This window comes from Hemicordylus capensis, chromosome 6 (assembly GCF_027244095.1).
Source record: "Hemicordylus capensis ecotype Gifberg chromosome 6, rHemCap1.1.pri, whole genome shotgun sequence".
In the NCBI taxonomy this organism is placed as follows: Eukaryota; Metazoa; Chordata; class Lepidosauria; order Squamata; family Cordylidae; genus Hemicordylus; species Hemicordylus capensis.
This window is the reverse complement of record NC_069662.1, coordinates 124,862,782-124,875,588: the sequence shown is the minus strand read 5'-3', so window position 1 is coordinate 124,875,588 and position 12,807 is coordinate 124,862,782. Positions and strand designations below refer to the sequence as shown.

The window sequence follows — 12,807 nt, the reverse complement described above, 5'->3', positions numbered from 1 at the left end:
ATCACTCACCTGGCCACTGGTGGGGGGGGAATGCGCTCCGCTGAAGCCAGGTAAGTGGCAGAGCTGATATGCTGCCACAAGGAGTGCTGGGCAGCGTGGTGCTGCTCAGAGTAGTTTGCAGCTGCAGCCAGAGCGGAGGTAAGTACCTATTAATTTGTGCTTAAAGGTGCCTCTTGCCACCACCACCACCCGCCCCCTGGCAGCACCCATACCGGATGTTCCGGGAGGCATGTAGAGGGGCCACAGTTCAATGCTAGAGAACAAACTTTGCACACAGAAGTTCAATCCCTGGCATGTCCAGATAGGGCTGGGAAATCCTGGCAAACTACTGGCAATAGTTTTATCCTGGCAAACTACTGACTGACAATACTGAGCTAGTGAGACCAATGATCAGATTCTGTATAGATCAGCTTAATATATTCATAAGGGATTTCTTTTTAATCGGAAGGAAAGGGATAATGTTCTCTGGAAGAATTCTATGCGACAAGCATCCATTAGAAACCAAAAATTCAGAGGGGAAAGAATACACAATTTTCCAACAGGTTAGGGGGGCGGGGGCGGATGGACAGACAGAGTTGGTAGTGCTAAACTAAGCTAATGTTTAAAGCAAGAATTTCTCTGACCATCAGAAATAAGAGTCAGCAGCTGTGCTTGTATGAAAAGAGAAACTTCCCACATCAGCAATGGATAACAGGAATCCACATACCACTTTACCAGATAAGAATCTTATGAAAAGGTAATTTTAAAAAATCTGATGAATAAATGAAAACAAATGAGCAACAGCTCTAGTTCAGAAGAAGAATGTGCAAAAATGCTCACTACTTCTTTCTTGCCAGAACATAAAACCATGTTGACAAAGGAGCCTTTTTACCACTTAAATTTAGGAAGCTGAATATGTGCACTTATAAACAGCATGAGGCAGTGCCCGAGACTGTAGTTTGTTTGTTTTTTTATTTCTTTGCGTCACTGGTTACAAGTCTGCTGTATTAAAAAGAAACAGTTCCAAAATTCTGAAAAACTTTTATACTTGGGGCAAATATTTGCACATTTGGTCCTTCTCTTAGAAACTTATATCAATTCTGAGAAGAAAGTGCTCTTGAAATTTCTTTATCTAACCCCACCTGACCATGTAACAGAAGCCTGACTGCAGCGGCCTTTCTTAATCCAAAAAAGGGGGCTCTGTGGAGCACAACTATGAATGCATAATATCTTGAAACTAAAGCTGTTCTCACATGCAGCCTAACCCAGGCTAGGGCAGTCCAGCCTGGGTTAGGCCTCTTGTGTGCAGCGCCAGGATGCATGTGAATCCTGGTGCTACCCGCCCACCTGACCCAGCTTTTTACCGAGGTTAAGGGTGTAAACACAGCACCCCAGTTCCAAGGTTGTGTGACCATTTAGGCAACTTGCAGTCTGAGCGGACACAGAAACAGGTGCCTAACACACGGGGGTATCCCCCAACTCACTGCACTCATTGCGTGGTGCATTGTAGAATACGTGGAGGCCAGGACACTTTGTCCCAGCTTCCCACCACCATTGGAGGATTGTTTAAGGGGGAGGTAAGTTTGGCACAGCGTTCCCACCTCCTGGTCGTGTGCCTTAGGGTTTACTTGGCTCCCTCGATGGGACACCTCCTGGGATACCAGGCGATTACCAAATATAGGAACTTTAACCTATTTATTATTTATTTTTATAACATGCTAACCATTCCTTAACTGAAATATTGCACTCCTATTGAAAATTATTATTTAAAATTCAGCAACTGAAAGCTGGGATACAGGTCATAAGCCACGCACCACCCACACCAAAAGAATGGTCCATCAAATTCACCATCAATTTATCTAAGTAGCATAACAGAACTCCAAAATATCTAGACAACCATACATTCAGAAAAACAGAAGTGTGGACTATGTAAAATCAAGGTGGCTACATTCATGTAAAAGTTCTAATTCTAGTTCTCAAAATGCTCAGATTTATACACACACACACACACACACACACACACACACACACACACACACACACTTACTTTTAAAGGGGGCTCCAAAGAGCTCAATGTCTAAGGAAACTATAAAACTATTCTCACGACCACTTGAAAGCGGGCCAAGGGAGCCCAGCCCACGTTCAAGAGGCCATGTGCATCACCGGGAGCCACGCAGCTGCCGGCTGCTAGCCCTCCTAATTCCCCCTCAAAAAGGCTAGCAGAGTTAGCGTTCCATTAACCCTGTTTCCCGGATTGTGAGTAACCACGGTGCAGCGACTCACAAGGAGACCCCCGACCTGCAGACTACAACAAGCCTCTCAGCGTCGGGGGGGGGGGGGGGGAGCCGGTAATCATGTGGGTGGCCGATCCAGCTGCCCAGGGAGGAGGCAGCGATAGTCTGTGGGGAGGATTGTGAGGATCGCTTTTATAACTCCATATTGAACTATTTGTTCTATATATTTGTTGTATTTATATACCTCCATTAATAGAATCTCATGGCGGTCTACAACTAAAGAGTCATAGTTCTCTTTCTCAGTAACTAAAGTGTTTCATTTTGAGTACAATCAATTTAGAAGTTGCTATACACTCACAGACTGTATGGCAGCATAAGTGGAATACAACTTGATTCTTTGGGCTATGCCAGTGCTGCTGACCGGGAGACCGGCTTAACAAAGCAATTTCTGGCATACTTACCTATGCCAGAAAAGCAGGAATCAAATGTTAAAGTTCTCTTCTCCTAAGAGGCTTATTTCCTTGTTAAACAACCTCCTACTGAACAAAAAAGGAGGAAGAATAACTTCCTACCTACCTGAATCATATGCAAAATCCCTAGGTTCCTGTTTAATCATCAGAGGAGGGGGAAAGTTTTGATTGCCAGAACTGCCGACCATAGCACTGTGTTCATACACTGGATCATGGTACTCCTGTTTAAACCCCTGAGGCGGGAAAGGGATGTTTGGCTCAGACATCTGTCGTTGGTATATTGGACGTCCTTCTCTTGGCATTGCAGGCAAAGGAGGGAATGAATTGCAAGGTTCCGAGAGCTGACGGCGAAATCTAGAATATAAAACACAGAGAATCTAGTTGGAGATGTGAAGTGGTGTTAATACTGAATCCAGAAGGGTAAAGAAGGCAGTCTGGATGCATGTGAGTAGTACCCATAATCAGAGGAAGTTCTCTCAACAGGATGTAAGGAAAACAATTTATGCTACTACGTGTAATGTGTTTTGGGTACAGAACCCTTCTCCAAGGACAACTTTCCCTATAATAGTAATGCCTTGTCAGTCTAGAAGGCGGCACAAAGAGCATCACTCTGTCCAAGAATGATAAGGAGAGTTACTCCTCAAGAAGGGTTTCATATCCTGATGCATTGGGCTCCCCATACTAAACTGCATGGCACATGTTGAGAATTCTTCCTTGCTTCCTCTCTCTCCCGCTCCCCCACCTCTATCAGTTAATATTAACTCAAAAGGTGAGCTGGGCAAAGTATAGAAAACAATCTACTTTCACAACAATGTTGAGATTTGTTTTGATCATTGAGATATCAAAAATTAAGCACAGACATCTGGTGAATGTTTGGCCCCTGTGCGCTATCATTTCCTAATGCTCTACTCACGGCTCAAACACTAGTCAAGCACTTGTTTAAGCGAGCATGCCAAATTGCTCCATACATTTCATTTTATCTGCATGAAACTTTTGTCCAAGTTTTAACATAAAGAGAGAAAAGCACAAGGGCACATAGTGTGTTTGGGCGGGGGTGGGGGTTACTATGTGCAGAAAACACTTACTGCTTCTGTATTAACTTAGAGAACAGAAGCTCAACTACTGTTCAGAACATTTACTGAGAAAAACCACTACCACCAACAGCATTTATAAAGCACACTGGGAATTCAAAGCACTTCAATATACTCAATAATCTTTACAGCAGCCCAGTGTAATCATCCACATATTGGAAATAATAGATAAAACTTGCCAAAACCCACCTATGACGTTCACACCTGCCTAGTGGGCACTTTAAAATTAAACACACTTAGGCTGCAGTGAGATGCATGCCTTTTTGAGAGCAAGTTCCACTGAACTCACTTCTGAATAGACATGTATATGATTAAGATGGGTGCCTGAGTCAGTAAACATCAATGGTCAAACTGGGCTTATGCATTTTCTCCTCCCCTTCCCCTCTTCACACATTCTGATTCCCTCTATCACTTCCCGGGTCAGCAAACCAAACCACAGTTCAAACAAAACTGGTTTGAAGTGAGTTCTAATTCTGGCTTAAAGACAAACTATTGGTTTACACAAACCATGATTTACCCAATTTGGATATAATGGCAAATTATGGTTTGCCCAGATCAGGAAGGGGAGGCAGGTTAATAAGAGTACATGAAGAGGAACAGGAGGGAGCACACAAGCCTGAGGTCCGATCGTCAAACTATGGTTTGGCTGTTCTGTGGGAATGGATCCATAGCCACTATAATGTATCAACGCTTGTACTGGCCTGGTTTAAATGTAACACAGACAATGGTTTGTTTAATGTTGGCCTGGCACATGTCTCAGAGTCATGTTTCCTCCCCTTCTCTCTTCCTCCCCTCCTCACATCTTAAGAGAGGAGATTTAAAGCTTCCTTTCATGATTGTAACAAACTTCAATATCCATGAGTTGTTCTCATGGTTGTAACAAACTGCAAATCATATGACCCGTGCTCGGGCAGGCGGGGGATAGGAGGCAGGGTCCAATTCCCCTCCCGACGATGGTGTGCCTCCTCTCTGGGCAAGCTACCACACACCCACACAATCCAAGCTGCTTGGAGCAGCGTGATCTTTGGAGGCCAGGACACTGCATCCCAGCCTCTGGGTATCTCCCACAATGCACTGTCCGATGTGTACGGTGTATTGGGAGATACCCAATAAGACAGGTGCTCTAGGCACCCTTCTCTACGTGCACTTGGGCTTCAAGCAGCCCAAGCTCGCACATGATCTCGGCAGCTGGGTTAAGGGCGTGTTTGCCCCCTTAACCTCCACTTAAGGCTGGGCGTAGAAGCTGGGTTTGGCTGGGCAGGAGTACCAAGATCCGCATGGATCCCAGCGCTCCACACGAGCAGCTTAGCTCCACACAAGCAGCCTTTATGGTTTGTTTAAATTACTGTTAGTCCACAAGGAAATAGCCTAGGAAATACAAATGAGCCCCTGGTGGCGCAGTGGTAAAACTGCCGCCCTGTAACCAGAAGGTTACAAGTTTGATCCTGACCAGGGGCTCAAGGTTGACTCAGCCTTCCATCCTTCCGAGGTCGGTAAAATGAGTACCCAGAATGTTGGGGGCAATATGCTAAATCATTGTAAACCGCTTAGAGAGCTCCGGCTATAGAGCGGTATATAAATGTAAGTGCTATTGCTATTGCTATCTTTCATCAAGGAAATCCTAGGAAAGCTAGGATATCAAGCCATGACAAGATTTGTTATAACATCTGAACTGAATCTTAATATGGGAAGTTGAGAAAATGCAATCTAAAAATAAAAGACATGAATAAAACCAGAAACAATAAACTGTTTGGTCACTTGTACTGATTGATTTGATTCAAGCAAGCAAAAATTGGGCGAAGGTAGGGCTATGAGAGACGGAGATTTCACCCTCACACTGAAGGTAATTATTATTTATATGAGATAGGGCAGCCCATCCTTGTGCAAGTATTAGCTGCATATCAGAATCTTCATGTATACAGCAGAGCTGGGGCAAAAATATGTATTTGTAAATACAGATTTAATATCTGGATAGATTATATCAAATATTTACAAATTCATTAAAAGTAATGGGGGAATCATTCAATCCAAAGAATGACAATCACATAGTCCAGAAGCAAATATATTCCACACTGCTAAAAATAGCCTACACTATGGTAAAAGGCCTACACTATGGTGAAAGGAGTGATGCTTTTGCAGTCCTCCTACACATTCAGAAAATAAACCTTAAACTCAACACATTAAAAAAAAAAGCTACATTGACTGGCACTGCATTCATTTCCCCCCTTAGTCAATAAAAGAAGCAGAAATAATCATTCAAAACTGTCAAGGAGCAAACTTAAAATAAGAAACAGGCTCACTTGTGAAGCTTCAAAAGGAAGTTAATAATACTTGCACTTGAAGCTTTGTATGGAAGCAAGCCATGTGTTTATACAAGTGTCTTTGATTCCTGTTGGTGCTTGTTAGGGCCATTTATATTCCACATACTTGTGCCTTTTATGAAGTGTGTTATTGGAGCTACAGGTATGCTAAGCTAGTGGTACACAACATTTTATAAATGGAGATCTCCTTTCTTCCATACATCACTGGTCCCACCCATCAGCTTAATTTTGCCACGCCCCCACCCCCATTCATTTATATAAGAGTTGGAATAAGGTGGCATAACTGTTAATGCTCAAACAGGAGATTGTCATGAATTGCACTGCAAAGGAAGGAGTTCTGTTGGACTTAAGATACACTGAGCTTTCCAAAGCCAGCTGTGACAGCAAAAAGTGCATTCAGATGCAATGCCAAACTATGATTTGGTGTTATATGCATGAGTAAGCATATGAGTTTACACCCCCTCCTCCCTTCAGGCACTGATATTTTAAAACTCATTTCAGGGTTCTTGTCAAACCATTTTTTGCTATTGCATCTGAATGCAGCAAACTATGGCTTGCCCTGTTCAGTCACAACAGCAGACATGGTTTGCCAAGAACTCAGAGACGGGTTTTAAAAACCATAGCAGAAAAAGGAAGGAAGAAAGGGAGCATGCCAGCTCAAAAAGGTATAACTTTCCTAAATACCTTCCTAAAGGCAGTAATGGGTTGGATGAGGGATAACAAACTGAGGTTGAATCCAAATAAGATGGAGGAACTGACTGTGGAGGGTCAGGACCTGAGAGATGGTTTAGATCTGCCTGTTCTTGATGAAAGATCAGGTGTGTAGCTTTGGAGTACTCCTGGATCCAAAACTCTCTTTGTTTTTCGAGTTGAGGCAGTGACCAGGAGCATTTTTTAATCAGCTGTGGCTGATATGTCAACTATGCCCATTACTGGAGATAAATGACCTTAAAACAGTGGTGCATATGCTCCAGGCTTGACTACTGTAATGTGCTCTACGTGGGGCTTCCTTTGTACATAGTTCAGAAAATACCACTGGTTTCTGCAGCAGCCAGACTGGTCACTGGGACAACCCAAAGGGACTGTATGACACCAATTTTAAAAGAATTGCACTGGCTGCCGATATGTTTCTGAGCATAATACCAAGTGCTGGTTATTACCTATAAGCCCTCAATGTCTTGGGTCCAGGGTACTTAAGAGAGCACCTTCTCTGTTGTGAACCCTGTTGCCTGTTAAGGTCATCTGGAGAGGTCTGGTTACAGTTGCCACCAGCTTGTTTGGTGGCAACTTTGGACCAGGCCTTCTCTGTGGCTGCCCCAGGGCTTTGGAATATGCTCCCTGTTAAAATAAGGGCATCTCCTTCTTGGTTTGCTTTTAGGAAGACCCTCAAGACACACCTGTTTGCTCAGACTTTTAACTGAAATTAATTTTAAACTGTTTTTACCTCATGAGATGGTTTTAAACTTTTTAGTCTGTCAAATTGTTTTAACTGGTTTTTAGGAATGTGCACAAACCGAGGTTCATGCACAGGGTCAGTGCCAAACCGATTCGGCACAGCTGCAGGGGGGAGTGGTGAGCAGGACCCTTAAAAGGGAATAGAGCAAGTCCTTACCTGCTCTCCGCCACCCCATGCAGTTTCCTGCTGCAACGGCACCAAGAATCTGCGTGTGATGGCGGCATGCACATGGCATCTTGGTTTGTGCCCATCCCTACTTTTTTTTACTCTGTTTTATATTTGTGGTGTTTTAAATTGTGTACACCACCTAGAGATGCATGTATCAGGTGGTATATAAATATTATTAAAATAAAATAAAATAAAACGCTTCTGCAGCTGCTTCTGCATAATGCCAAGCCACAGTCTAGTTTGACATCTGAATGCATTCCATGACTAAGGTTACAATCTTATGCACATGTATTTGGAAGGAAGTTCAATTGGATTCAAAGGGCTTCCTTCCAAATAAAATGTGTACAGGATCGGACTGTATGCCTTAGCTGTATGTTTTAGCAACAGGGGAATCACAGTGCAGTAGGAGATTCCTAATGCCAAGGATTACATAAGGAGGACATAAGCAACAATACGGAATCCCTGGATGATTCATGTAGTCTGGTGGCAATATTCTGATGCTAGAACAATCATGCTGAGGTCAACCATGACCAAATTACACGAATATGGCTCATATTAGCAAAAATCCATAGGCCTATACATTACAACACATACACAAAAGGAAAATGCATAATATTACATCAGAGCTGGCTCCTTGAGTATGAACCAGGCAGGATAGAACATAACCAAACAGTAAATGTTTGATCAGACTTGCATAAACAATTATAATCACAATTCAAACACAGCCACAGCAAAATTTAAGCAAACTAGGTTTAGCTCAATCAATGAGTGCTTTGCCTTAGGACCTCAAATACAAAAACTAAACAGGGTGATTTAGGGACGTGGCTGAAGCTTCAATTCAGTTTTTTAGCTTTTGTGGTTTTGCTCAGCCTAAAGTTATTTGAACATAGTTTGTTTTGGCAGCTTAACTTCCTTTCCCTAAGCTGCTGCATTTCAAAAAGCTCAAGGTGGGGGGGGGGCACACCCTCTCTATGAATACTATGCAAATTGTTAAAACAAGCAGTAGTAATGCCTATAGACCATGGCTATAAAGGTATTTAAATAAAAGCATCAGAAAATTTCCTACTGGTTTAATCATGTTAGCAAGCCATATTCACCTGAGCAGAATGATGCCGTATATTACTTATGAATTGGGCTTCAAATACAAGTGTGAAATGTTTCTATTTTTAGATATTACTACATTTATATCCCACCCTTCCTCCAAGGAGCTCATAGTTCTCTAAACCCTCCTTATCCTCATAACAATCCTGTAATTAGACTGCAAGATGGTGACTGGCCCCAGGGTCACCATCAAGGCAGAGTGGGTAAAGCCAGGTTTTCCAAGACCAAGACCAACCTTCTAACTACCAAGGTAAAGTGTTCCATCGAGTCGATCTCGACTCCTGGTGACCACAGTGACCTGTGGTTGTCTTTGGAAGAATACAGGAGGGGTTTACCTTTGCCTCCTCCCGTGCAGTACGAGATGATGCCTTTCAGAATCTTCCTATGCTGCTGCTGCCCGATATAGGTGTTTCCCATAGTCTGGGGAAAATACCAGTGGGGATTCAAACCCCACTGGCTTGCTAATCAAGTCATTTCCCCACTGCACCATCACCATGCTAAGCTGGCACATGCCATGCTGATCCCTATTCTGCTGGACTGTGGAATTTTTACAGTTATTAACACATTGGATGTAGAGCAGTGTCTAAACCATCAACAAGCACCACATAACCACCAGCCCTCCTCACCCCACCTGCCAGAATACGTCACTGCATACTATATTGTTTTTAAAAATGTCTCCAGTCTACCAAACACAGGGCACTCTAGCCTGCCAAACACGGAAGCAACCACGATCATGCTTAAACCATTTAACTCTTCAGACAAAGCCCATAACTGTGAAGTGTGCAGGGAGGGTGAGACTTCATAGTGTTTCAGCACTGGGGGCCCAGCTTCAGGGCCCCTCTGGGATGCTGCAGTCCAGCGTACAGTTTTCCTTTTAAAAAACAAACCCAAAAAACCAAAGATTTCTAAACAGCTTTCCTGCTTGCCTTCCTGCTCATCAGTGCTCTTGTGATATCCAGTCTGCCAAATAGTCATGAGAGTCTCAGTTATCAAGGACAGCAGGAGAGAATAAGCATGGCTACAAAAAAAGCCACCTCTGTACTGAGCACATCTATTCCTCAGGGCTTTTTCCATCTCATAATCAGCTCAGGACACTAAAAATACTTGTTTCGGAAGAAGATGGGGACGGGGGGAACTCTCCTCCTTACCTGTGGTCCATAGAGAAGCTGTTATCTGGGATGGGCTGGGATGGAGGCAGATGAGCAGGAAAAACCCGGTCAGGTTTAGGATTCTGAGCCGAGTTTGGGGATGCATGATGCAATGGCGAAACTGGAGTGCTTGATGGTGTTGGTGGGTTGGAGGGCCTCATTCCCACTTGTGGCTTCTGATCATAGGCACTGCCAGTTAAGCAAAGGAGACACATATAAGTTAGGCATAAGAGGGCAACAGTGCTATGACCAGCACACAGCACCAAGTATCCAAACAGCGCATGTGGGATAAACTGAATGAGACATCAGCTAGCCATTCTCCCTCTCTCCTCCCCTACCAAGGAGTACAGAATAGAGCTTCTGTCTGTGTTTTAGAACAAAATGCAATTTGTTGTTGTGTCCAAACTTAGCAACTACCAGCTTGTTCTAACCACAGTTTGTTAACAGCGCAGGACATACAGTCAGAATCTAATCCTGGTTTCATACCCTCTTGTCATTAAGGCTTAAGAACAAACTAGGGTTTGCCAGGTTCTTAGAAGAAGCCAAAATGTGTTCCAAAGAACAAATGGTGTTTCAGGAATATTCCAAGACATTTTGCTCTTGAAGGTGATCGACATATGATAACCCACCTCCCATCCGCGGGTGGCTGCTCAGCAATCTCGGAATATGCTGACAAAACAGCGGCAGCAACATCCAGGCCTTCTCGGACCATGCCACCAAGCCAGGAAGTGGTGGTAAGGGCACTCCTAGCTCAAGTCAGTGGAGGAAGAGAAAAAGTGTGTCCCAGTGGACACACTGGGTGTGTCCCAGAGAGTCAGTGTGATGCAGTGGTTAGAGTGCTGGACTAGACCGGGGAGACCCAAGTTCAGTTATGAAATGCATTGAGGCTATTCTTGTGCGCAGCCAAGACCAGGCTAAGGAAACCAAGCCCAGTCTTGGCTGTTCGTATGAACCGCCAGCAGCCAGTGGCGCCTCAGCAGCAAACACGCCAAAGAGGCATGCCTGCTATCCAAAGTTAAGGGCACCAGCGCACCCTTAAACCCGGCTAAATGATCATGTGTCGGCATCATGCAGCAGGAGCAGGCTCCCGGCCAGCGTCAGGGAGATCCCCAAATGGGATTTCCAGGGGCTAGGATGGCATGCCAGCCCCTGGCCCTCCACGCTGCCAGGGAAAGCAGGTGACCATATGGGCGTGTGATCCACGTGTCCAGCAAGGACTAAATGGATTGTCTGCAGGGATGGTAAGTTTGAGCAGCCTTCTCTGCCACCCGCCCAGTAGCCTTCTCACGTAATTGTGAGAGAGGCTCATCGGGTGACTCTAGGTAGGGCAAGGAGAAGAAGATGAACAGTATGCTCCAACAGGGTGAAGAAAGTGATTGCAGTGGACAGCAGGGTGGCACCTGTGGTGGTGGGAGTCCTGAACCACCACCTCCCCACACCTGTGCCTGAGGTGACCACCTCACCTTGTCTCATGGAAGGGCTAAGCCTAGGCAGTTTAATACTAAACCATGAACGGAACCTGCTGATTTCCAATGCTCATGCTAGAAAACACTAAACCATGATTTGTTCATGGTTTACCATTATGTCGAACCAGCTCACTGCTTTGCTTACCCATACCTGCGTACAAAACCTGCCATGTTTGGTCAAACCAAAGGCCCATCTCTCTCAGTATTCTGTCTACTTAAACTGGCCAGATGTTTCAGGGAGCCTCTCAAGCAAGGAATTAGCAAGAAACCCATTCCTAGCTTGAGGGTAGGGGCTTCTGCAACAGATTCACGTTCACCTAAAGTAGTGAATTAGGTGCCTTGCAGGCAGAAAGCACTCTGTACCACAACATTATAACAGGATACATAAAGCATTTTAAAATTGTATGTCTGATAAACACAGATTTTTCATTTGACCTGGAAGCATGGGAAAATTTGAAAACCATTCTTAGATACTCTTGAAAAAGCCCAGATGTGCTTCAGATGGAGACTGTCCTGCCAATGGTAGGAACAGCACACATAATTTATACATATGTGAACACTGATGACATTTAAAAATACTTGAGTCAACATTTGTAGGCACAAAATGACCTTCAGTAAAATTATGAGACTAGCTCAAGTGGGACAGTATATTTGTATGCCAAGTATATTCTTCAGTACCTGAAGCTGTTTGCAAAGTTTTTCCAGGGAGAAATATCATAGGGGAAAATGGGATGAAGGTTCTTATTGCCACCAGTAAGAGAGTGGTTGTCCTTTAATCACATGATTTGGTGACTGTTTTGACAGATGTTCCTACCAGTGTTCCCTCTAAGGCGTGCACATGTGCACGCGCTCACATGTTTTGGGATGTCCACTCAGTTTGAATCAAGAATGCCCCACTCTGAATGTATGTACGCACACACTGCCTTGATACTGCTGCCCAGAATAAAACTCATTCTACATACGGATGAGGAAAATAAGAGAAAACATTGGTTCCTACATAGTACTGAAGCATTAATTATAACTCTAAGATCTGAAGTAAGCATGCTAAAGTACTGTGTCGACAAACTAGAGCTTCCAAAAGAAAAAGCTATTAAAGAGCATAATGCTATCACATCAATTTAAAAAATGATCTTACAATTTATTTTATAAGTTTTGCTCTCCACCTTTTATATTCCCAAAGGGGAGCAACCTGCTTCTGTAGTGATAATAGTATCTACAAAGCCTAATACAACGTGAATTCTTTAATAATCATCTATGAATGCACTCACACACCATCTGCAAAACTTGTCAAAACAGCTAATGTGTTGCTCAGGCCTGGTTCCAATAAGAAGGCCTCCTTTAACCTAATGCATTTAAAAGTACTTCAACAGAGA

General features: G+C 43.8%; 1 protein-coding gene across 6 annotated transcripts in view; it reads right to left on the bottom strand.

Moving 5' to 3' along the window:
- Positions 1-12,807, bottom strand: part of ETV1 (ETS variant transcription factor 1) — a 110,319-nt gene that overhangs the window by 36,818 nt on the left and 60,694 nt on the right. For all 6 annotated transcript variants that reach the window (XM_053264746.1, XM_053264747.1, XM_053264748.1 and 3 more), the window contains 2 exons: positions 9,969-10,157; positions 2,790-3,037 (listed from right to left, as the gene is read on the bottom strand). In XM_053264746.1, coding sequence (XP_053120721.1) covers positions 2,790-3,037; positions 9,969-10,157 — 437 coding nt within the window. The remainder of the gene's footprint in view (positions 1-2,789; positions 3,038-9,968; positions 10,158-12,807) is intronic.